Here is a 25010-nt window from a genome sequence, read left to right as displayed (position 1 = left end):
GGTATATGTGCATATTTAGGAGTTTGCATTTTGCAAGAAGTGCTTATCTAAAAAAAGTCCAGGCCTGTTGTACAGATTCACAGGACGTCGTGTATGTATTTTTTTTTTTTTTTTACTAAGAAAGGCAGGGAAAGCAGACAATTTTAAAAATATTTTGCCAACCTAAACATACATCTCACCATATCATCTGTATTATATATTTACTATTTATTTCACTAGTAAATATAACATAGGAAACTACCTTACAAATGAGGAAAAATGTTTAGAGCAAGCTTTAAATAAATGTTTGACATTTCTTTCTCTTATTGTATGAAGTGACTCCTTCAGGGAGTGGGAAGAGACTCGCTAATACCATAGCATAAAGATAAAATTATTAAAGCTATCATCTTACTTAGCAGACCAGTGGAATGTAAGCTGTAGCTTCTTTGAAAGTAAACTACTTACTGTGCTTCCAAATGAAGACCCAAAGAGGATTTTTCATATGTACTAATTCTTTTGTTGGGGAGAAACTATTGGTAAATGCAGATTTTGGTGTATTTCTGTGGAGTGGAGCCTTTTCTTTGCAGATGAACTTTGTTTTAACAGCAGTTTTCCCTTCATTCTGCGCACAAATGACTGTCAGCCACAGTGGTGAGATGCCTAGCAGGTGGTGTGAGCATCCTGTTTTCGTCCATCTTTGAAGAGGGTAAATCAAATAATACAGTGAATAATACTGCATCATCTATAACAATCTCTAAAGCTGTTTGCTAGGTTAAGGAAAGTACAGTATCTCAAGCAGATGAGTCTTCTCTGCAAGTTTTATCATTTTGCCAGGAAAAGGAAGACCAGGGTCAAACCCGAAGCATATGGAATGCCTTACTGAGGAGACACGTAAAAAAAGGTCTAAAATAGTCTTACCCTCTGGCAAATAGGGACAATATTGGTCTTAAGTACATCTCTGCTGGCTTCACCCTTCAGAATGGGACACAGATGGGTCTTGGGGCCAGACAGCAGATCTGCTGGTGGTGAGGGCTGTGGGTGCAGTTTCCTGTAACCTAGGCCAGCCACCAGCCTCTGCTGTGCTTTTCCCATGACTGCTTGTTTTTTTCACCTGTGGTTTTGCTTATGGTAATCAACCTCAGCGTCTCTTGCATCAACCTGCTGATCTGACTGGAAGGTAAACTTCAGTTTTCCCCCAGGTTTAGTAACGAGATGAATACAATTTTATCTGCCCTGGTACACAGCAATCATCTGCTTCAGGGAAAGTGAAGGGTAAGGTGGGACCTTGCCTTTTGGTGGCAGGTCACAGCGGAAACGGTTTGAGTTGTATCCTTAAAATACCTCCTGAGTGGCTGTAATAAGAAACTAATGTTTCACCAAAGGAAGGTTTTCCCTTGCAAGAAAAATACACTGTCTTGGTTTAGGTGTGAGCTATAGTTACAAACAAAATAAAAGTTCCTCAGTGAGATACAATGGATTCACCAGGAACTGGCACAGAATGTGTACACAATTCTTACTTCGGAGCTGGTGCAGGCTTAGGAAATGGCCATGACAACCCAGAGCTTGGTTTTGGGGCTGGACTGGCACTGCGGCTGGACCTACGTGTCACTTTGTGGCTCTGGCTTCCAGTCTGCTATCGCTTTCCTGCACAGCTTCAACATGGATTGTGGGATGTGGCCTTAGTATAGCGCCTACTCTGTGTGTTGGTTCACTACCTTCTCTATACTTGGGTGGTGGGATGGGTTATTACTGTTAAAGTCTCCTTCTGATACTTTATTGTGATGCAAAGATCATAAATCAAGGCTTTAAAATTTGCAGTGGAAGGTGGTTGAATTTCTTTGCAGTGAAAGTGCTTGTGAATCAAGCTTTGAACAGTTGAACAGTAATTGCAGTGGCAAAAAAAAAAAGGATGGATAATGCACTGTCTGCCATTTATCTTCTTGGGTTTTCTTTGTTAATTTTACATTACTTTGTGAAAGTTTGCTTCTAGTTAGCGGGTTCTCTGGTTGCAATAGTCTCTTATTTGCTGGTGGTAAAATTCAAGTTAGCTATTCCCTGTCACTAAGATAATACGCCAACCATTTTTAGTTAGGATTCTGGAGCCTGAAATTTGTCACTCTGAATGATAAGGAATATCAAATACTCAAATTATATTTAAGTCCGTAGTGTTAGAAGTGTTCAGTTACACACCTGAAATCAAAGTCTCACTGAAAAATTTGTAAAATGTGCATAGATTCTGTGCTGGTAATTAAACATTTGGCATACCGGAGCAAAACCTAAAATTGGCAAAACTCAGTAGTGTGCCTTCCTGAGGAATAAGTCAAAATAAATTAGAAAAAAAACCCAACCAACCAAAAAAAAACTCAAGTGGGAGGCTGGAAGTTTTCATAAGACATACTTGAACTTTGAAGACGTTTTGGCATGCATTTCCAGTTTTTGATACCAGAGAAAACTGTTTCCAGTATTATTGTTATTGAAGTAGATCTTGGGGTTGTTTTATATGTGGTTTTGATGTTGTTTTAACGTTGGTTGAAGTTGTTCCCTGAGATCTCTTCAAAGGAAAGTGTTTTAGCTACACTTGTGCAATGTTATCTTAGAAAGCAAAGTGGATTTTATTTTTGAAAGGTAAGGAACATTTCCTAGAGTTACTGGACTAGAAAGTGCAATTGAAATAAATACAGGGAGTTTTAAATTGGCTGTCACCAGTAGGTTGTCTCTAATAAGCAATAGCCAAAAACTGTTGATATTTTAAAATTTCTGGATGCGGGCATTGGTTGTTGTAGAACAGTGGGATGGCTTAAAGGGAAAGAGGGAGTAAATCTGCTAGCCCTTAGCATCCTTCTGTGAGTATTTTTCTTCAGCAGTTTCAGAGAAAGCAGTTCTGATCAGAATGCACAGAAACAAGCAGAATCAGGTGCTGATTTGAATTCCGGTAACAACTTTCTTAATTTCTTAGTTTTAAGTTAAAGCCTAAGTTTATATTAAAACAAGAAAACGGGTGTTATCATCTGGTACAAATATTATTACTGGGAAATGTAAAATGGCCACCTTCTCTAGGATTGAAAAGCAGTAAGTTAAATAAGGGAAAAAACATACTGAGTTCAGAAAGCTTTAGGAATATTTTACACGATGCTAATACATGCAGTTGCAAAAATGTTTCCTCTTCCTCCCATTTCCAGTTAAAGCTCTCCTGAAGGGAGGTGAAAGTAAAAACAAATGGAGCATGAGCAATCCTATAGTAATAGTAAGACTTTGTTAGCAATTACTGTAAATTGAGATACAGAAAGTTTCGAAGTAAAATTAAAAGGAATGAAAAATAAAACTGTGGCCAGTTGCTTGTATGCAAGATGTGCACTACCAGAGTTGCAACCAAAGAAGCTTATTGATTTAAGTGAGAAAGGGTGAGGGCTATACAGATGATTTTAAAAGGCTTTTAGTAAGTTTTATAACAAAAATTATCTGAAAAAAATGGAATTAGGCCCTGGCTGAGATTGGGGAACAATTGGAAATCAGAGTATCCTGTTAGTATTTCTGTCCTGTTCTGGGTGAAGGGGAATGGTAATAACGTAACTTCAGATTCAGCACTAACTAGTAGAAAAAGTTACTGAATGTGTAGAATGGTGATACTAGAGTTTTTTTTAAATCTTAAAACTTGTGTATACAATAATATTTTCCACACTTAAATATTGGGAAAGCTCAAAAGGGCTGGATTTAATTATGTTGGGAGGGGAAGATGTATAGTTGCTGATGAAGTTGATAGCTTCCCTCAAAACGATGTAGTAAGTGATTTGAATGGGAAGTTTACAGTACAGTGTTTATAGCTTACATGAAGTTAATTGAAAAATGTGAATTTAATGGAGCTGTAAGGATTATACATCCAGATGTGAAGTGTGTGCTTGCTTCTCTTACTGGTTTGGGTGGGTGTCTCTTCAGAACGTTTTGTCATCGCAGCAGGCAAAGCATCCCTGTCATCCACTACGAAATGACAAACTCAGCTCTGAACATGGCAAGAGGTTCCCTGTTCTGCTGGGATACTGAGTGCTGGGCAGTGTGTGAGAGGAGCTGCCTGAAGAAGGACAAAGCAGCTTCTCTTGGCTGAACAGCAGAATGATGAACGTACCTGCCAAGGAAGAGGAAGGAGGAAAGCACGGGTTCTGGCCTCTCAGCCAGGGGAGGTTGAGCTTGCCAAGGAAAATGTCCTGTTATGCCTGGCTGAATAATCCCTTGGGGCTGTGTGTGTGTGGTTTAATCCTGCTTCCTAAACCTGGGCTAATACATAGCGAGGAATGCAAGATAGCTGGAGGTAGACTGTGTGTGAAGGATCATATGTAGCCTTACGGCTGTGTAGCCTTGAGATGTTTTCCTGGGGAGGATAGTCCTGGATTTCTGGTTTCTGCTTTCTCTCCTATTTATGCATGTTTGCAGAGTTTTGGATGCAAAAGTCATAAGCAGGAAGCAAAATCCTGGGCTCTCGTTTCTGAGGGGATGAGGGAGGCATTTTCTCACTCTGTTGTTTAGTCAAGGGCCTTCTTGGTTGCAGAAGCCATTCCAAGTGAAGTCTGTCTGAATGCTGCTCATTCCTTCTTCCATCAGTGAGACAAGAGAACTGTCATGCTGGCCTTGTTGGCTGCAGGTGTCCTTGTTCCCATTTCTTACTTACTGATTGTAGCAACAGTGAGTAGTCTCATTTGACATTAGTGAAAAAGGTGATGGTTGTCTGCTTCCTTTTTGGATGTCCTCTGCTACTATCTGGTCCTTGTATGGTGAAAAGGAATGTTTTCACCTCTCTTAAGCCCATGAATTTTGTGGAGGAGTCTCCAGGCCTTGTGGAGTTCTCCAAGGATGGAGATTCCTCGGCCTCCTCAGGCAGCCACTCCGTAACTGTTAGGGAACTATTTCTTCCTTATGCTTTCTTCAGGGAGAGCTGCTGAGTGTGTCTCTTACGGTTCACCCAGGTGAGCTGTGGGTTGCTTTCTCATACTTTAATTTTTCTTCAGCAGGGAAGCTTTGTCCAAAGTAACATTTAAGCTGTACTGCGTATGAGCCCTTCTTTTATCATGGAGGCTTTCGAGGCTGGTAGAGAGGGTCACGAGAGCGCTGCAACCTTCCTCATGGTTTAAATTTACATTGGACAGATTGTGACTTTTCAGCAAGGTCAGATCGTGTGGGATCTAGAGAAGATTCTGGAACCAAGTGGAGAAGGACTCTTGTGCTTATTTCCTTGAGCACTTCTGAACCCCTTGTTCAAACAGTGCGTTAGTGCTGTTGTACTTCATTTCATTATACACATCCTGGTAATGTTCTGGTGAGGGATGAAAGTGCCCACAACTGTCCTGGGTATATGACACACGCTCTTTGAAATCAGAATGCATAGATCTTGTATGTTTTGGGACATATTGTTATATTTTTTTATAGTGACAGAGTAGTGGTCAGTTAAAGTTACTTTTGAAACCGGTTTCCTGTAGTAAAAATTCTTCACTTGTGGCTTAAAATATGGAAACTCAGTTGGCTTAGTAAGTGATTTTTTTCATGATTCTGGTATATTTTTTTGTATTTATGTCTTTTTAAGTTGGTGTAGCTGGAGAACAATCTTAGTTATGTTCAATGTAAAAGCTTTTGCCATTTGTTTGTGATGGTCTTCAACTAGCTGAAGAATGGGCTTTCAAAATTTTTATCTGTCACTTTTCTGTGGGTTTAATGGCCTTATTAGATGAGTGGTGTTTATATCTGAGTTATTGCGTGGAGAAATAAATATTCACAATTAACACCATATTAACATTTGTTTATCTGTCTGTAGTAAAATGGTTCTGGTGTAGGGCATTGTGCAAGTCTTAGGAAAGTCCTTTTAAATACTGATTCTCTGGAGATATTAAGAGCAGAGAACAAAAAAACTAAGTTTTTATATTTTTTTCCAGTCTGTTAATGATAATTTTAGAATGGTCTGTAGAAAAGTTTTTAAAAACAGCTTGAGCTGGCAGTTTCTGCTTATGTTTTCCTTACTCTCTTACTAGTTTAATACTTTTTCTGTGTGTTATAAAAGTCTACAAACTGTATATGAATAAAATGGAGAAGCAGCACGGATACTGTATTTAGTTACAGATGAGATTCTAGAATGGTATGTTTGCCAGTCTGTGAATGTTGACAGTAAGATTTATGCTTGTACTTTTTCATTTTCTTACACAAACTATGACTATCAATTTAGTAAACTGGAGCATGGGGGAGGATCAGTTGGAAACAGCTAGAAAGGATTTGTGACTTAATAGATAAAGAAAAAGCATGTACCCAATTCCAGACACTAGATACCATTCCAGAGTCTCAGCAGTGGTGTTGTTTTTTGCATTATATGATACATTCACATAAAGATAGTTTACTTGCTTTACCTAATCTAATAATCTGTTAGATTAATTATATAAATGTGAAATTTTATGCCCTTAATGTTCACATACACATAAGACAGCCAGGGCAGGGGGACAGCACAACTACTTTTAAGGTGTACTGAAGGTCTTGTGATGAAAGATTTCGGTTTTCTTCCTTGGAGAGAACAGAACTCGTGTTAAATGATTAGCAACATCAAACTCACTTTGAGATGGAGTAGCTCTTCACTATGTGATAGCACTCTTGTCATTCTGTTAGTAATGTTGGTATATTTGTCTGTTGGGTTAGCTTTTGTTGAGTTTAGCCTAGGATAGGATATGGACAGTTTTTACACTTACGGCAAACTGTCCTCCACTGGAAAAAAACTTGCAACTCAGGATCTTAGTGTTCAAAGAAAGCCTGAAGGGGAATTTTCTCTCTGAATTAGCACTTTTTCCACTCCTTAAGTGAAATGCTGGAGAATTAGGTATATGTCTTTCTTGAAATGTTAAAGCACAGTATGGTAAGTAACTAAGCACTTACTGATGACCCTAAGTTAATTGCTTAGAACAGGACTGGATACAGGAGTTGATATGGTTTTGAAAAAACAGATTGGCCACGTCTTTAAATGAGGAAAAGAAGGGAGTTTGATAGGTGTGCGTTTTTGTGTGTGGGGATGGTGGTGGTGTGGTGGGATTCCTTGCTACAGAAAGAATATGTTGGTCTAGTCAAATTGAATGTTTTTGTTTAAACAAAAAAAAGTGTCTTTAAATAGAAAGAAGTCTTACATGATGGTAATGCTTGCACGAATACTAGGTTGTTCAGACAGTATTTCCCTGTTGCAGAAATTTGCATCGTTTTTAAGTGCTGACTATGTTAATCCAAGAAATTTTAAAGAACAACCTGTTTTTCCATTTGTGTGTCACTGTTTGTATAAATCATTACTATTTGCAGTCTGTGGGGTATTATTTGTAGGAATTGTCTACACAATAAACTTTAATGTGTTACAGCTCATCTTAACTTTGGCTAATATGAAATGAAATGTAAACATGGTTTAAGTAATTTATGTCTGTAACGTTCTAAATGGTTAAAGCAGTCCGTGGGGAAAAGCGCTGTTCTTCATGCTATAATTGAAATGTCCTTTGAGCTTCTAGAAAATGTTAAAATTAAATACAATTATAACTTTTTGTAGGTTGGGCTCATGTGGTTTGTGCTCTGTACATTCCCGAGGTGCAGTTTGCAAATGTTTCTACAATGGAACCTATCGTGTTGCAGTCTGTTCCTCATGACCGTTATAATAAGGTATAATTATGTGTCTTTTTATCTATATGTAACATATGTATATAACATATATATAACATATTTATCTTAAAATTTGTGAGCTTTAATAATAAAAAACTACACTTCATAAATGTAGTTTACATAAAACTCATGAATGTCTACTGTAAAGCTGTACGTTTCCTTCTGTGACTGATAAATTCAAGAATTAAGAAAGCTGTATTAGGCAATTAAGCTGCAAAGTTATCGGCAATGTCTCGTTGTTCCTTTACAGAGTAGAGACTATTTTGTTAATTACAAATATCATGATCTTTGAATAATAGTTTATTTTGAAAGCCATGTGAAATATTTCCCATATGTAAAAATGTTATTACAGCTTATTTGAAATGTTGTTATTAATTACCACTAAGTCCCACTGGTTTAAGTATTGATAAGATGTTCATAAACATTTCTCTTAGGAAGAACAGCAATGCTAATATGTTAAGGCACAAGCTTGCAGACTTTTGCTCTTGTAAACAGTGTTCACTCTAACAGGATTATTTGCTTGTAGAAGAACTGCTCCTAAATAAGCATCAGTGAGATGGAATGCTTTTGGAAGTGTGGCAAGACTTTATGTACAAGAAAAAAAAAAAGTAACTTATTAATGTTCTATCCTGAGAGCTACCTTTTTCTGCTTGTTCTTCTGCTCATGCTACCTCTTCTCTAGACTTAACTATCTCTTCCTTCATGTTTTTGTATTTTATCATCCGTAGGCAGCAAACTGTCTGCATTTCTGATTAGTTTTATTACACATTTTTCTTGTGCTGTTCCTTTTACCACCAGTGTCTTTTTCTTTTATGGTGGCTTGTGGACACTGCAAAGAAAGAAGAATAGGCTTTATTACAGAAGAAATGAGGGGAAAAAAAAAAAAAAAAGAGCATAATTTCTGGTATCCTTTCTACAGGGGAACCAGTCCTTTTCAAGTTGTTTCTGTAACCTCTCATTTTTGTTTCTTTTTTCTCAGCTTACATCTCTTTTTTTCTATTTTTTGTTATGTTGGTCTTTTCCTTGTTTGTTTCACATTCTCATAATTGCAGTTTCCTATGTTTTGCCCTTATATTTACCAGTATATGAGAAAAGCCAAGAGTCAAACTGTGGGTCCTTCTAATGCTTTCTCGTTACATACTACCTGAGTATCTGTATCAGCTTCTTGCTATTGGCTTCTTTCTGCATTGGCAAGAACATGCAACAGTGAGATTAGATGCAGAACTAATAAATCTTTTGTGTTTAGACATAAAGCTGTACAGATTTGCTGTTGCAGATAATTTTTTTTCTCTGCTCAACTTTGAGCCAACAGCGTATCTGTTTTCTCCTTTTTCCCTATAGTGGTTTCTATATTTGTAGCAGTTCTTTCTTAATGCACTTCAAAAATTTCATTGAATGCCTTGGGTTTTGTATTATGTTGCATCTTTTCCATTGATACTAGTTGACATTAGATGAGTAATTACTTGTAACTTCAAAAAAATGTACTTTGTGTTGTTTAATATTACTTGTTCACAGCATCTGTTGTTCTGTCAACAACGGATTTTTTTTTTGTCTTTTTTTTTTTTTTGAACTTAATTTACTTCTTTCTTGAACTGTTTCTTCTAAATATATGATGGATAATTTTTCCCCGATGAAATTCTCATTTGCATTTGACTGGTCTGTACTTAACAGTCTTTTTTTTTTTTTTTTTTTTTTTTTTTTTTTTTTGCTAGATAAATATTAATGGCACACAGATCATGTGGAGTTCCTGCTGTTGTCTAGCTTTTCATTTTCTACTTTTTTGGCTGATGTTCTGATTAGACTCTGGAAAATAGGCCCAAAAGCTACTTTCATACAAGCCAATAGAATATATCTTAAAATATACTAAGGTAATATATCAGAAATTGCAAGGCTTGGGACCAAACTCCTAGCCTACAAGTTGTTATTGTTAGTTATTTTTTGTTCTTTGTTTCAGAACACAGACTTTATGAATTTTATTTGGCCTTTTTGGTTCAGGGAGATAGTAATTGTGGATGTCAGGAGAATGAAATTACTGAAGTGCAGTCGATGCAGTGTACCTGATGAAATCCATCTGACTTCATTGCCTAGTCTAGTTATACAGGACAGAATGTGAGAGGGAGTCACTGATGGGGCAAGCCCAACTTTTTGAATAAATCTATAGCCAGTGCTGAGTTTAGTCCTGCTGTGGCTATGCTGCCACCAGGTCCTGAGTAGTTTTGAGCAACACCACCAAAATCAATGCAACTCCTAATTTCCTTTTCAGATAGCCTGCAACAACTTCACCACCTTGTTACTTAGTATAAATTGTATTTATTTAAATGATGGATTTTTTTTTAGATCAGCAGTTTTGTAAAGCATTTAGCTCTGACTTTATCAACTTAACACATACTGTTTAGGAGGAAATGGGAAAGAAAAGGTTTTTTCTCTTTAAATTACATATGGCAAAAAGTTCTTAAGACATAACTTCTTAAGACATTTTGAACAAATGTTCGTATTTAATTAGGGGAAAAAAAACACACTAGAGCTGCTTGCCTTTTTAGAGAGGTATAGTGCCAATTTCATTCTGTCAGTCAACTCAGGTTGGAAAGAAATGATTTTAAAGAGGGATTTCATTTCCTGTGAAGTCCTAAGTAATTCTGTGTATGTGGTTGGGTAAGTGTGGGAAGCTAGCATATGGGATTGGGGGAAAACATGGATCAGTGAAAATTATCATATGGGAGAATTCATACCATGGTCTTTAAAATCAAGACAAGCTTCTTTGGAGCTTTGCCAGGAGTTAATACTTCATGTAGGATTCTCTGTGCAGTTGTTTCTTTAATGAATACTGCAAAATATGCAAGATGACAAAGTACAAGAATTTTGAATACAAGTAAAAACACAGCTGACACCAAAGCACGAGGCTTGTTAATATAAAGGCATTTGGCCACTATTTCCACGATGTTTACCTATTTCTGGGATAAAAACCTTCACATTATAGAGTTAATCCCTTGAGTGGCCTGATTAGTGAGGTAACTAACAGGGAAGTTCTTCTTACTCAGTTGCTTCCAAAAAGAAATGGACCAGTAGATGCTCTTTTATGAAGTAGGTGCTTTTTAATTCTTGGATGCTTACGTATGGATAATCTCTTATTTTATGTGAGCTTTATTTGTCTCTTTTAGGTTCATTTGAAAGTAAGTGGTCATGGAAGAGGCTCCAAAAGCAATAATTATCTTCAGAGTTGATTAAAAATAGGTGCATTTGAAGTTCCTTGATCCACCTAGTAGTAAAGGTAGCTGATAAACTTCCATGTCAGTATTTGCTACAGCAACGAGAAATTTCTGGACAAGTTCTAAGTTTGATTCTATAAGCTGAGAATGCTTTAGGGTAGCTGTTACAATTAGAGGAGAAAGCTTCCCAAATTCTTTTTTTTTTTTTGTAAGGCTTTCCTTGCCTCATCTTACCTTCTGTCTTTTTTTTGCAGAGGAGGTTTACAGTTTGAAGAGTATTGGTAGGAAAGGAAAGGCAGCTTTGCAAAATGTCTCTTTTGCTGTTAAAGAACCTAGAATATTTGTCACATTTTTCTAGTAAAATTTCCTTGCGGAGTGCAAAGCTCTGTGTAATGCCTTATTTTCTACTGAGCTTGGGAAAAGTTTAAAGTACTCTTTTTCCCTTAAAACTTCTGTAGAGTAGTGCTGGGATGTAGAGACGTTTTACACTTCTGAATTCAAGAGGCTTCAGGGAAGGTGTGGCAATTGCACGGCTTCGCAAATGGGTAAAAATCTTCACTTTTCTGCTTTCTGAAAGGAAGATAAAGCTTCTTGAGCTTCAGGAGCTGTTTGGGCATCCAAGAGAAGATAGGAGAGGCTGAGCTTTGGAGAGAACTCACAGCCCATGTTGGGATGGGAACATGCATCATCTTTGGCCCTATTTCATGTATAGGATTAGGAAGTGGGCTTTATACTTCTGACTGTTGTAGGAAGCATGAAAGTTCATTGAGCTTCTTAAAATCTGAAGGCAGTCCACAACATTGTTTAGATTTGTTTGTAGTGTAGCTCGTCAGTCTTCATTTTTTTTTTTTTCAGTCATTTTACTGTAAATCAGTTTAAGGGGTCCTGAAGCTCACATCCTAAACACAGTGTATAGTATTGAAAAACAGGGCCTGTGTCCTTACTAAATGGAATGCTTATACCACTTCTTGTTCTGAGCTACAATGAGGAAAAATTTTAAGGCAAAACTCTAGGGAAAAAATACTGAACAGTAACGGGAGCTTGAGTTTTATGGGTCTGCTGAACTCTGCTTATAGAGGGTACCTTACTTTGAAGTGACTTAGGAATAGTTACTTAGATGCAGTTGATAGATTTTATGAACAAAATAGGTCATCATTTAAATATGTCAGGTATGATTTGGAAAGCCAGAGCGCAGCCAGTCTCAGCCCATGCCAAATGACTGACTTGCCTGTATGCACTACTGTGACGTACAGAGGGGGCAAGGGAAAGAATCAAGTCCCCCTTTCTGAGCCTTCAAATGTTTATGGTTGTTGGGCTGTATTATCTGTAGAGCATAATGCTTCCTAAAAGCCTAGTGAAAACAGTGCAAGAACGACTCATCTCTCCTGGAGCCTTGCATAGTAACAAAACTGCTTTACCTGATGTTACGTGTTGTAGATAGCTCTGTCCCATTCTGTTCTGATTTCAGAATTTCACTCATTTTCACTTCTTTCTAAACAATACTTGTTTTGCATTACATCCTTTTCCATTTTTAATCTCAATGATGTTTTGGTGTATTTTTCTTACACTGTATTTTCTACCACCATTGTTGGTGTTCTTTTTATTTATTATTCTACTTGTTTTCTTTGCAATGCAATCACAAGAAGTCAGTTACAGCTTAAATGGTAGACAAAGGAGAAACCAAGTAAAATTTGTTTCTCCTTCACTAACCACCAAAGATCTTCCAGTGGGATTTTTACACAGGTAGAAACTGTTGGTGCTTGTCCCTTCAGTACAGTTCTGTCTAATTTAGAAATAGACACTTGACTGTACTGATGCTGGAGGATATTTTCAGTAAGAATCAACTGTTAAATAGTTAAGTTTTACTTGGGCCATAGTTTGCAACTGATGATATAAATGTGACGTGATAAATCTCTCCAGATGGTACTTTGGTAATTAGAAGAGTAAATGGGAAGAAATGTAGGATCCTGGTAAGACACACACACACACACAAAAATTCTGTGAAAAGATTTTCAGGTAAAGAGAAGGTTGTTTTCATTTTCGCTTGTTTTTAAGCTTGAAATGGGCTTGGTGTATTAATTTAAACTTGGTTTAGAGAAGGTTCTTGCTTGATGAGTTTCTATGATGCCTATAATTAAGCAACATTTACAGGTAACTGAACAGCACGTGCTATGGGATTTCTGAAAACTTTTTTTACACCAAATGCACAAATAGAAAAACTGCAAGCTGAAAATTTTGTTGGTAGCTTTGTGTAGAGGTATGCAGACGTACTGTATGGTACGCATTGCATTAGGCACTCAGTCCAGTGAGATGTTTCTGAATGCCATCAGTACAGGTAACGTTAAATGATTGTGACCTAAAAGGACATGAACTCAAACTTGAAAGCAAGAAAAATCGTGAAGCCTAATGCTATTAGCCTCTGGTTCTTTGACCATTTTGGCTGAATAGGTAGCAGCATAGAATTTAAATAAGTATTCATATTGCGTTAGTATTGATGAAGTGTTACAGGTGATCTCCATTTACAAACAAATGTAACCAGACTTTTACAAAAAAAAAAATCTTACATAAAGTTACATGCAGAATTCAGCAGTTCTTACCGTAGAGTCTCCGTTGAGTAACACAGAACTTATTTGAATGCTTTTTATCATGTTAAGTATTTTCTTTTTGGTAGACCTGCTATATTTGTGATGAGCAAGGCAGAGAAAGTAAAGCAGCCTCTGGTGCTTGCATGACGTGTAATAAACATGGATGCCGACAAGCTTTTCACGTAACGTGGTAAGTATATTTTATTATTTAACATCTCTGAAAGAGTTTTCTAGAAAGAATCAATTGTATACTATGTAGTAAACTCTTTCTTTACTCAAAAACATTCTAAATAAATACAGTAAAGTGGCTCGTGTTGAAATACCCATCTCTTAGAATTTACTAACTATATGACAGTGGTAGCATATACATCTACACATTGCTGCGAGCTGCAAAAGCTGTCTGATAAGACACCCTTGTGTTGGATTAAGTACTCTGTGCTCTTGTGAACAAGGTTTAGTGTTTCTTGTTCTATGGTGGTTTTTTTCTGATGATGTTTTATAGGATACAGGAATGTGAAGACATTGCTTACCTGCTAGCTGATTTGATGTTTACTTTGGGTTAGGCAGTGGAAAGAATGTTGAAATATACATAAAAATGCAGTAAAGTGACTGCTGCTGGTATAGATTTCCAAGCATTTTAGGGTAATTCACTTCACTAGCTTTATCTAAATGGTACACATCCATCCTGAACTATTCATTTAGGTTTCATCTATAGCTGCTGGATAAAAACAGCCGTGTCCATCTGATTCATTCTGCTTCAAGATACTGTGGATGGCAAGCATTCAGGAGATGGGTGTCTCTCTTTATAGGTTTCTAAAAAGAGGATGGATAATAAGATGTAACCTCATGTAAAAGGAGACGAAGGGAATTCTACCCCAAAATTTCCAGGGGTTATTTGTTTTTTCAAATTCAGATGAAGCTATTTTATAATAGATAGCAGATTTACACAGGCTATCTGGGTACGTTATCTATGAATTTACTCATCTGCTTTATGAGTGCCCCAGTATGCTTCATCATTTCTGTGTGCTAGCTCAATCAGGGAAATGGTATTTGCACACCTACTTCAATGTGTTTTCTTCAGTGTAATCAAGAGATACTTTGAATGCCACGTGCAGATGACGTTCTGATTTCTTTGCAACTCTGCACATCCTCATTTGCAGTCAGGGCCTCTCTGTGGTTGTGTTTTTTGATGTGTTCCCCCCTCAGTACTTGAGTATCTGGCAGGATGTTGAGGTCTTAATTCATAACCATCTAATCTCTCATTAAATGTCATCAATGTCAAGTTTGGTTTTATGGTGACAATGGATTTTTCTCCTGAAAACTTGTTTACCATGTAGAGAGGTTACATATGAATGTATCATCTACTGTATTTTTTCCAAAATGATGTTATCAGTGAGTGTAAAAAGAACGTGAGAATTGTGTTCAAAATGAAAATACCATTCCTAATCTTAACATTTCTTAGGTTTTTATTTAGTTGTGAACAGGTATGTAACAAAATATCTAGCCAGAGAGTTTTATTACTATGGATATTGAAAGGCTTCTGTAATGTTTATAACAGGGCGGGAAAATGTGAAAACTACAGAAAGGAGAGGTCCAGGGCAAGGTGTGTCAGTTTTGAGTTGACAAAACTAATGTCTGAAGAAGAATGAGCTTGAGCCCATCCATTTTTGTATGAGGAGCTTAGAATGGCAAATCATAGCTTAGAGATCCTGCTAAATGTTTTCTGTAGCTGGTATCTGCTGTAGGTGTGCATGTATTTAGTAGACAGGATCTCTGGCTTGCCCAAGAACGTAATGTGTAAATAAGGGGACAATGACTTTTAAAAGCAATGAAAATAAGCTTCTGTGTATGTTGTTCTTTAGTTTAAATACTTGCTTGCATCATTCTGACTGTAACTTTGCATTATTATGCTAATTAAAGTGATGCAGAAAATGAAACTGAATATTTGTTTTTTCAATATCGAAGTTGGCTTTGGTACAGAAAATAAATCAACATTACAAATGGTGGAAAGCAAATTTGATTTGAAAAATGTAGTAGAATGAGGTAATATTAACCCAGGGAAAGTGATATTATAAGTCATTTTCTTTTAAAAAAGAAATTAACCTGCCACAGTCTTTTAAACCAATAAAATAGGGTTTGATTTATTATGTCATTGAAGTTCTATTAAAAAAAAAAAAAAAAAAAGTAATTTTCCTGGTAGAGCGTAGAAGGATATATGCAACTTTAGAAAAAAAGTCTTCTTTGGATCCACCGTATAGGCTAGGTTTTTTTTAAACAAACACAAACAAAAACGGTAACAACAAAACCCTGTTCTTTCTTGACTTGAATTTGAGATAATAAGCAGCAAACAGTTGACAAGGATTGGTTTATTTACTTGTGGGAGTAGCTGCATAATAAATGTAAATTCAAGCTATACATTTGTGTGAGTAGCTTATAGACTTAGGAAAAAAGTATCATGTCTAAATATAAACCACAACTTTTTCACTGGACTGCAAAATTGGGTAGGGTGCTGGTACAAGTCACTTAGGTTGAAATCTCTTCTATTAAATGCAGATACAAGTATCTGTACATTAACAGCTGCGATGCTTTGCTACAAGTTGATGTTTGATTTATTTTATTTTTAGTGCACAGTTTGCAGGACTTCTTTGTGAAGAAGAAGGCAATGGTGCAGATAACGTCCAATACTGTGGCTACTGTAAATACCATTTTAGTAAGCTGGTAAGTATTGGTTATGTTCTGTTACTAAATGGCACTAACTTGTTTCACTCTGAATTGCCATTAACACTAGCAATAATGTTTTCATGCATCTCAGAAAGTAGATTGGATTTTTCTAGAACAATGTTTTAATTGCCATTATAGAAGTACTAGCTAGAAATGTTTTTGTAAGTGGTTACTTTTCTAAATAGGTGTTTTTTCCCCCTCTGCCAGAAGTAGCATGCACAGTAGTTTTTAGGGTGTTTTCTAATATATACTAGTAGTAGATTATTATACTTTAAAAGTATCTGATTTCCTTAAATTCCTGTAATGTTTTCCTTTGCTATTTTTTTCAGTTGGCTTCTAGCAATTTAGTCCATTTTAGAACAATCTAGAAAATATTTTTTTCCTTGCTGTCCTGTATATTGAAATATAAAGAAGGCCTCAATTTCTTTTTCCTTCTGTCACTCTATTTTTACTGTTTTTCCTTTTGTGCTGTCTCCACTGTGTAGCCAGTGGATATTCCCTAACTAGTAGTTCTCCAAAACACAACCTCAAGGAAGTGACTTGAGGTTTATGTTTGTTTTTTTTTTTTTTTTAAAAAAAAAAAGAAGAAAAAAAACAAACACCTTTGACATTCCTCAGTTATTTCAGTAGATTCTTGAGCTACTTAGACCTCTTGAGCTTTTCATTTCACTTCTTAACACCAATTTAACCGTTCCAGATGTGTGTGTGTGTGTGTATGTGAAGGATGTATATGTGAATATTGACTTATGAAAATTAAATATACATGTATAGACTTAAATTCATATGCAACTGTAAATATGGTTAAACATGTTGCTTACTTGTGGAAAGAGTGGAATATTTGAGACTTCTGAACAAGTTGCAGTGAGGTAAAAACAGGGTCAGTGAGTCGTTTTAGATTTCTAGAAGATAAGCTTGGTGAGGTTAGCTCTGTGCTCTTGTGAATATTGATGAGTTTGCTTCATAATGAAGATAAGTCAGGGCTTTCCAGATCCTATCTAAGCTAAGACTTTTTTTAAAAAATCTTGAGCGAGGTATATAAAAAGAACAAAAAAGGTGTTTATTACTTAGCAGTGAAGGCAAACTCTTATTACGCTATTTCGTGTTTGATTTGAATGTGCCAGTGCAGCTGTGATCGAAAAACACGTATGATTATTCAAAATGTAAGATTAATGAGCAAGACACAGCTTAATATTTGACATATAATTAGTTAACTTTCCATTATGAAACTATAAGAGCAGTAAAGACTGGCAAGATCACGTTAGTGTTCTAGTGTTTCTTGAGGGATATTGTAACTGTTGATGCCTGGCAAATGCAGGTATTTATTATCTGTTACTGATGATGGTGGATGGGGTGTACCTACTGTACCACTGAAAACTTTGGAATAGCACTGACTTGAAATTCTTTATGCTACCTCAGTTATGATACAATAATTTACACGTTTTAGGCACTGGCTAACATGAAATATTTCTAGTCTCAGACTAAGCTCTCAAATGTTATGGAAATGCAGGCAATTATGTGCACTGCCTGTAAATGCATACATGACCATAGCACCCTGCGGTTTTTGTAAACAATTTAAATGAAAATATTGCAGAGAGGTCACTTGAATAATAAATTATGAAGCCATAAAACAACTCTGTCAGATTATATTTTAGGCATGTGGCAGTGTTAGCACTGTGGCTTCAGGTGATACTCGTTTGAGCAGCAACTTTTCTATTTTTGAAAACCTTTGAACTTTTGGAAGGTGGTATATCTTATTTCTTTGTTGGAAGCATATTTTGCATAGGAGATCTAAAAGTCAATATGAGGGTAGACTTAAGAATAGGATGTACAACGGGCAGTCCTGTTAATTGTACTCATGTTGGTTATTTCTTGGGTTTTCACTAACTGAGGTTTTTGTTTCTTCAAGCAGTAAGGCATTTTATCAGTTGAAATGCTTTATATTTTTTTATTTATTCAAATGATTCCTTTTTTATATCCATAAATATGTTTTCTCTTTTTAGAAAAAGAGCAAACGGGGATCTAATAGGTCATATGATCAAAGTTTAAGTGATTCTTCCTCTCACTCTCAGGATAAACATCATGAGAAGGAGAAAAAAGTAAGTGGATTTGTCGTTGCTAATTATGTGGCACATCTGCTTAATAGTAGCACTTTCTGATAAACATTTAAATAACTTTTGCTGAAAGGCATGAAGGAAATTTTGTTCCTGGAGCACTGAATAACACAGATGACAAGCTAGAGGTGCTAGGGTCCAATGAGGAAACATCTTCAGGCGCATTTGTACATGCTCCTTCATTTTCCTGTTTATTGTTTCAGTGTGCATCCCAAAACCAACATCTGTTGGGAAGGTTGTTTCCACGCAGCTTCCTTTGATTTAGATTTTCCATTAGAAATCTTTTTGTTTTAGTCTTTGTGACTAGGTGGGAAAGAAAAAAGGGAGTAGACATTTTAGGAAATGTGTGGGCAGTGAGGTGCATCTAATTCATTACGTTTTTATCTGTTGCACCTCTTCTCGTATCAAAGAAGTGACATCTGTTGTTCACACATCTTAGTGGTACTGGTGGTCATGCCTGCTGTCACAGCAGAATACTTTGTCGGTCACCTGGGAATCTTCTGGTGAGGGTGCAAAGACCATAGCTAATCACTAACTTCTTGTCAGTGGCAGATTCTTTCAAGAATTTAAATTCATATTAAGAAAAAATAAATTGTGATGATTATTAGTTTAACACAAATTTGCATTGCATCTTTGTTTATCCTCCTTTCTGAGAATACAAGCAAATCTGCTCACCTGCTTACATTCTTTACAGCTAACTTAATAACTTTTCTGAGTATGGGTGGTCTTAATTTTGTATTATTAAAAAGCATAACATGAAAATTTGAAATAAAAAATATACGTTGACCAAATATGTACTGTATGGAGGAGCTCTATTTATAGTCACAAGGAATTTAATAACATATATCCGTCTTTGGGCCCTTGGTCTCCTTAGAGACTTTTACAATTTACAACAAATTACATTTGTTTCCTCTGGATGGATGTTAATCTTCATTTTTCTATGATAACCTTCTAAAAAGTGTCTTTAGGTCTGTTTAATAGTTTAGGTGAATATTTCTATATTAATCTGTCAGTAAAGGAGTGTATGCATTGTGATGTAGTTGTACCTCTAAATGCAACTTCGTGACCAACAATAATAAAAGTATGTGGTTCTTGGCAATTTTTTCTTAGCAAAATGGAGTTAGAAGGAAACAGTTCTGAGTTACAGATGACAATTACCTGCAAGTTAAAAACTTACTAATATTTGCTTTACTTTTTTCTTCATTTGCTTAATCTTTCACCACTGTTGTATTGCTGGTCATGTTTTGTTAAAATACATTGCATGGGTTTTCACTCGCATTGGCAAAACCTTAAAGTTGAATTTGAAGAAACAAAGTTGGTGTTGAGTGGAAGTACTATGCTTCTGATAACAAAATACCTGTAAAATTTTTCAGGAACGCCTGGGGGGGTCTTTCTTACAGAGTGTGTTTGGCCAATGTATCTGCTCTTTATTCTGCTAACTGCTTGGCTTCTCCAGCACTGGGGTCTTCTAGAAATAGTTAATGGACTTCGCGTTGGCAAGTCCTGGCCTTTTGCTGCAGCTCTGAGAAGCTTTCCATAAATGAGATTAAATTTCTGGAGTATCTATGAAAGGTAGAAGATTGCATGATCTGCAAGATCAAGTGAAGCAGTGCAGTTGGCATTACCCTTGAATTGACATTCAGAGGTTCTTATGGCATGTTACAGCATGTTCACTTAAGTTTAATTTGCTTTATATGTTGTGTAATGAGGCAGTGTTCTGTCACTAAGGCACCAATTGGTACAAGAAGTTGCAATTTGACTTACTCTATGGTTAAGGAATGATTTGTGCTTTGGAAAATACTGGTCTTCGCTCAGTGGGACAGCTATGGTATTGGGAGCTCATTCTCTTCATAAAGTTGACTACCTTCTGTGTGTGATGTCTCATTTTGATGTACTGTGTATTTGATATACTGTATCTTGGAGGAGAAAAATCATTATTTAGGGTGACTTTCCTTATTTCCTCTTCTGCAAATCCATTTGGAATCTCAATTGTTGTCATATTGGAGTAAATGTGTGTATCTTTTATTTTGTATAGAAGTTTTAGGGAGGGTGTTTTTCTTCTCCCATTAAGAGCACACAGATTTATTTGTACTTTTTCTTTCATATTTGTAGTTTGGAAATTTTCTGAGAAACTATCCATTGGTTGCATATAAAATTGCCATAAGAATAGTTTGGTCTGAAAATATCTGTGTGGGTAGCTGTCATTTTTGTAAATAAACTCTGAGTTGAAAGGATGTGTTTTTTTCATAATACGTATGAGTCTCTTCTGGGCATTGCTTATAAGATCGATGGCAACTATATAAGGGTTATATACTCTAATAATAAGAGTAAAACCCCAAAAACTTGGATGTTATTTAATTGTTGTGAGGAATTTGAAATTATAAATTAATTAGCTTAGTTGCTGCCTGATTAGTCTGCTGCACTAAAAATGGATAGTTGCTATGGGAGAGAGGTTCTTCAGAAATGATTACAGATGAAGCTTTTGGTAGTACATCGTTTGACATCCTGTTATAATATCCATTTTGTCAGTGCCCAGGTGTTTACCTCAATTTTTTTGGGGGGGAAAAACTTAGTCAACGTGAGGCTGTGGAAGAACACCTTATTCCTGGTGTTGCTGATAGCTTTATCTTTGGAAGGGAATGAAACAGGAATTTTAAATGTGTCTGGGATGCATCTCTGCATAAAAGAAATGCTTTATTAAAGTAACACATAAGAAGTGCCACATGAAAGTGGCAGAAGTGCCACTTACATGAAAATTAAACAAGTTTGCTGGCATTATACGTTTATGAATTCTAAAAAATGTTCTTTTTGCAGCTGAATTAAATAAAAGTCTGTACCAGAAGTGCTTTGGTCTGGGTGGATGAGGAAGGGAAAATTTAAAATTCTTTGCTGTGATAGGGTATTAGTCTTTGTAAACTATTAAAAAATAATAATCCACGGATGGCAAAATTCTGAAACACTTTTCTGAAGAAATTCTGCTTACAGGGATTTTCAATTTCTTTAAAGTAAAGACAAGCTTTGTGTATTAGTTCTGACATGGCTGAGTGATGCAGGGAAGGACTTGAGAGAAGAGCATTAGCTGCTAGTTGTTTGTTTCTTTTGTAAAGCTCTTTCACTGTGGCTTTTGTGGGAGTTCTGAGAGGAATACTCAGTGTCAGAATTTTGAATAGATCTCTACTATAGTTTGTTTGTTTGTTTGTTTTTCTCCACATGCAGTAAACAAGAGCTGTGGTTTTATAAAGAAAAAACCACTTTGCTACTCCAGATCTCTTCGTGACCTTTCAGGGATCAACCAAAATACATTCAGTTAAAAATAGCCATTATATACTTCAGGTATTATTAGATGTTAATTTTATTTATTTTCTTCATTATGTGTGTTATTATGACATTATTTAATTTCATCAACAGCTTCAAAAACTTTGAAGTAGACTTTTTGAGAGATTGTGATTTTTGATCTTCAAGTTCAGTGTGTTGGAGCATCCTTTGCTTAACTCCCTACTGGTGGAACTCTGCCACGCTATAAGATAGAGGAGAGGTGCTTGGAACAACTGGGGTAAAAAGTAAGCTGAAACTGGATGCAACTTGGATATTTCTTGCTTGAGAAAATTATGCAATGTAGTTTGTCTTAAATTGAAAACTAAATGACACCTGAACATTAAAAATTGGTCATTATAGGTCATAGGTCTGCTTGATTTTGATTCCGTTTGTTCAATATGTCTTTGTCTAAATAACAAGAGAAAGATATTTTAAATATCAAAGGAAAAATAGCTTGTCTGAGCAAGATTTGTTGTACGTTAGCCTTGTAGGGAAGTTTTGGATGGCGTTTATATTGCCAAGTTTTGAATCTGTTAATGACTGACAGTTAAAATTCTGACCATTAGCACCATATTGAAATGAGTTTTTGGAGTCTTTTAAGTAACTGTTTCAAGGACTGGTACTTGGTAACAAGTTTTATGCCAGAGCTGAATCGGTAGCTACCTGAATAATGGCAGCAGTACTGTTCCACCTCTTCCTGGAAACCACCCTGTGTCTATATCCTTTCACTGCTGTGACCGTAGCAGCACTGCCACTGCATTTAATTTTCCTGCTGTGGTTTATTCCGTATAAAATGATAGTTGAATGCCTTACCTAGGGCTGTTTGTGTCAGAACAAGATAAATTAGGATTTGGACATGGGACGTGTGGACCATGGGCATCTTTCATTCTGGAATTGTTGTGGCCGTATCACTAAAAGCTTCCAGTCACTAGTAAGAGCCAAATAGGTCTTGTATTGGGGATTTGCAAGAGCTATACACAGCTTTTTATTGAACATGCTAGTTGTGATGGTGACAGCCATGGATTTACAAGCTTCAGGGATGGAAAGATGGTGCAGAAAATCCCGGAATAACAGTAGTACCAATATGCATACTCTGTGATAACACAACATTCAGATACATTGGAGTTATTTGAGGGAGTCAAAAATAGTGGTGACAAAATGGTGATTTAGACATTCAGACGGTGTTGCTTACAGGAATCGCTAAATTTGAAAATGTTAACTCCATGGGAACTTGGGACAGCCAAAAGCAGTAGGGGTGGTGATTTCTGTGATGGAGAAGTGGATAAAAATGGAATACTCCAAGGTCAGCCAAGCAGCTTTGTTTGAAGGGCCAAGCAGTGGTGCTTGCTGATAGCGTGCATGTGCTTTGGTAATTCCAGTGGTTAGTCTCCTGTTCTGCAGGCAGGTGAGCTGTATTCTGCGTCTGCTTCTTCATGTCCCTGTTACTGTCTGTCTTAGACTTATTCACCAAAATAACCTAACTTACTAAAACAGCAGAAAACTATCCACTTTGATTTTTTTTTTTCTTTTTGCTGCTATTGTAGAAGTTTGGGCTGGCACATAGAAGGTCTGAAAAACTACACAGCATGGGACAGGTGAGAGAGGGGCCAAGATTTTTTTTTTTTTTGTAATGGGAAACTGTTAAATGCCAAACTTCAAAACATACTTTCATGATACGAAGTACTGTTGAAATGTCTTCTGAGGAAATCGATGCATTCCAGAGACAAAAATGAATTGCAAATAAGTGTACTTACCTTTTAACAAATTAAATGATTCTTACATGTGGGAACGTTATAAATGTATGCTGTTAGAGAAAAGCTGAAGTCATCCATTCCATCTGAACTGAAAAAAGTGATCACTTGCTTAATTCAGTCTTCCTGGAGATTGAGGTCCAGCCTGGGAAACCTGGATGTGATAACACTTACTCTGTTGGTAGCAGATTAGAGCTAAATAAAATGATACAAATATATTAACTTGATATTTTGATGAGATACTTTCATTTGGTAATCTGAAAGTATGCTAAAGAAAATGAGTGGACAAGTGCTGGTCTTTGGAGTAACATGGATACTCGAAGGTGTGAATGAGCTTAACAGAACAAAAAATAACAAAAAACCAAAGAGCTGGAGCCAAACTGTATTTGTGAAATCATATTATTTAATTGTCTTGTATATCTGGTCTTTGTAGAAGAAATAGACACCATTGAGATGTGCCTTGTTGCTGTTTCCCCCCCCCCCCCCAAAAGAAGGCAATGAACAGGAGGTGCTGTAGAATTCCAGAACCCTTGGACCCCATTTGTTTTCTTACTTTGCAGCATGTAGTTATTTTAATTAAGAAGGTATTACATAGTTTTGTAGGTAAGAAACAAAAGTCCCAAATGAGCTGCCCACTGGTAAATAGAGCTTTCTGATTAATCACGACGTATGAACTCTGGGTACTTTGTATTTTGTTTAGCTACATCATCAATCAGGGCTATTCGTCTTCTAGGACAAATAATACTACAGCTGCTTATGCAATGGCTGGCTGGCAATCAGACCTCATCTTTTTCTTACAGTAAGAAAGGGTTCAGGAGCTGCCTGAACCTGGTCTGATGAGCTGCCCGTTTGTGAACCAGGACTGAAGGTTGCTTTGCCAGTTCTGTAGCTGGTCCCATATTTATTAATGTTCCTTACAATGTTTTTCTGCAAACTCTTGTTTTTTACAGGATGTATTCTGTTCGGAATAATTGAACTCATGCCTGTTAATCTTTTTTAAAAGAAGTTTTAGTATGTAAGGGGGATGCATGGGTTCTGCTTCCCCTCAGTGCTCCACTTACTAGCAGCCCTATTTTCAGTCCTTTTAACGTATATTTTCTGCTTTTTTTTTCCCATCCAGTAGAGGTTTGCTTTATGGTCAGACAGTTGCTGTCATTACTTTCTCTAGAATGGTGGCTTTCCATGTGGCTTTCAGGATAAATGTTTGTCTCAGGAGCTGTGGCTGACCAGAGGCCAGACAAAAAGCTCAGTGAATTGCCATGAAGGACCGGCTGTTCGTCTCTTTTTTTCTGATGGACGGAAAGATCATTGGTTTGTGTCCTTTGAGGCCAACTTGATTGAAAGCTTTCATGTTGATTAAATACTGTGGGAGTTCATATTCCTCTGTTACTCTTCCTGTGGATCCAGAAGCGGATCTTGCTGTACTTTGTATGTGTCTTTAGGGTGAGACAAGGTGCAACTGCAAGGGCTCACCCTGTTGGGAGCTATGTCTCTTCCTCTCAGCAGGTTGCAGGAACATTTATTCTTATCTTTGTAAAATCTGGGCCTTCATTTCAAAGGTTTTCCTGCAGTGAAATTTGCCCTGCTTCTTTGATGTTATTTGCATCTGGAGTCAATTCCCATTCAGAAGTAGGGCATCTGAACTTTCTTAGAAAGAAAAAAAAAACAGGATGGGGGGAGAGATTA

At 36.6% G+C, this 25010-nt stretch overlaps 1 protein-coding gene across 4 annotated transcripts in view; it reads left to right on the top strand.

The window, feature by feature from the left end:
- The window catches only part of MLLT10 (MLLT10 histone lysine methyltransferase DOT1L cofactor), a 117963-nt gene that overhangs the window by 24890 nt on the left and 68063 nt on the right, over positions 1-25010 (top strand). For 3 of the 4 annotated variants that reach the window (XM_084282179.1, XM_084282182.1, XM_084282180.1), the window contains 4 exons: positions 7526-7635; positions 13513-13616; positions 16051-16144; positions 18148-18243. In XM_084282179.1, coding sequence (XP_084138305.1) covers positions 7526-7635; positions 13513-13616; positions 16051-16144; positions 18148-18243 — 404 coding nt within the window. Of the gene's footprint in view, positions 1-7525; positions 7636-13512; positions 13617-16050; positions 16145-18147; positions 18244-23146; positions 23169-25010 lie in introns of those variants that run through there. The other variant, XM_084282181.1, reaches the window with a different exon arrangement.

The sequence above is a fragment of the Netta rufina genome (assembly GCF_964035555.1).
Source record: "Netta rufina genome assembly, chromosome: 2".
Classification (NCBI taxonomy): Eukaryota; Metazoa; Chordata; class Aves; order Anseriformes; family Anatidae; genus Netta; species Netta rufina.
Note: the sequence above shows the minus strand (reverse complement) of the source record. Positions and strands in the feature narration are given on the sequence as shown.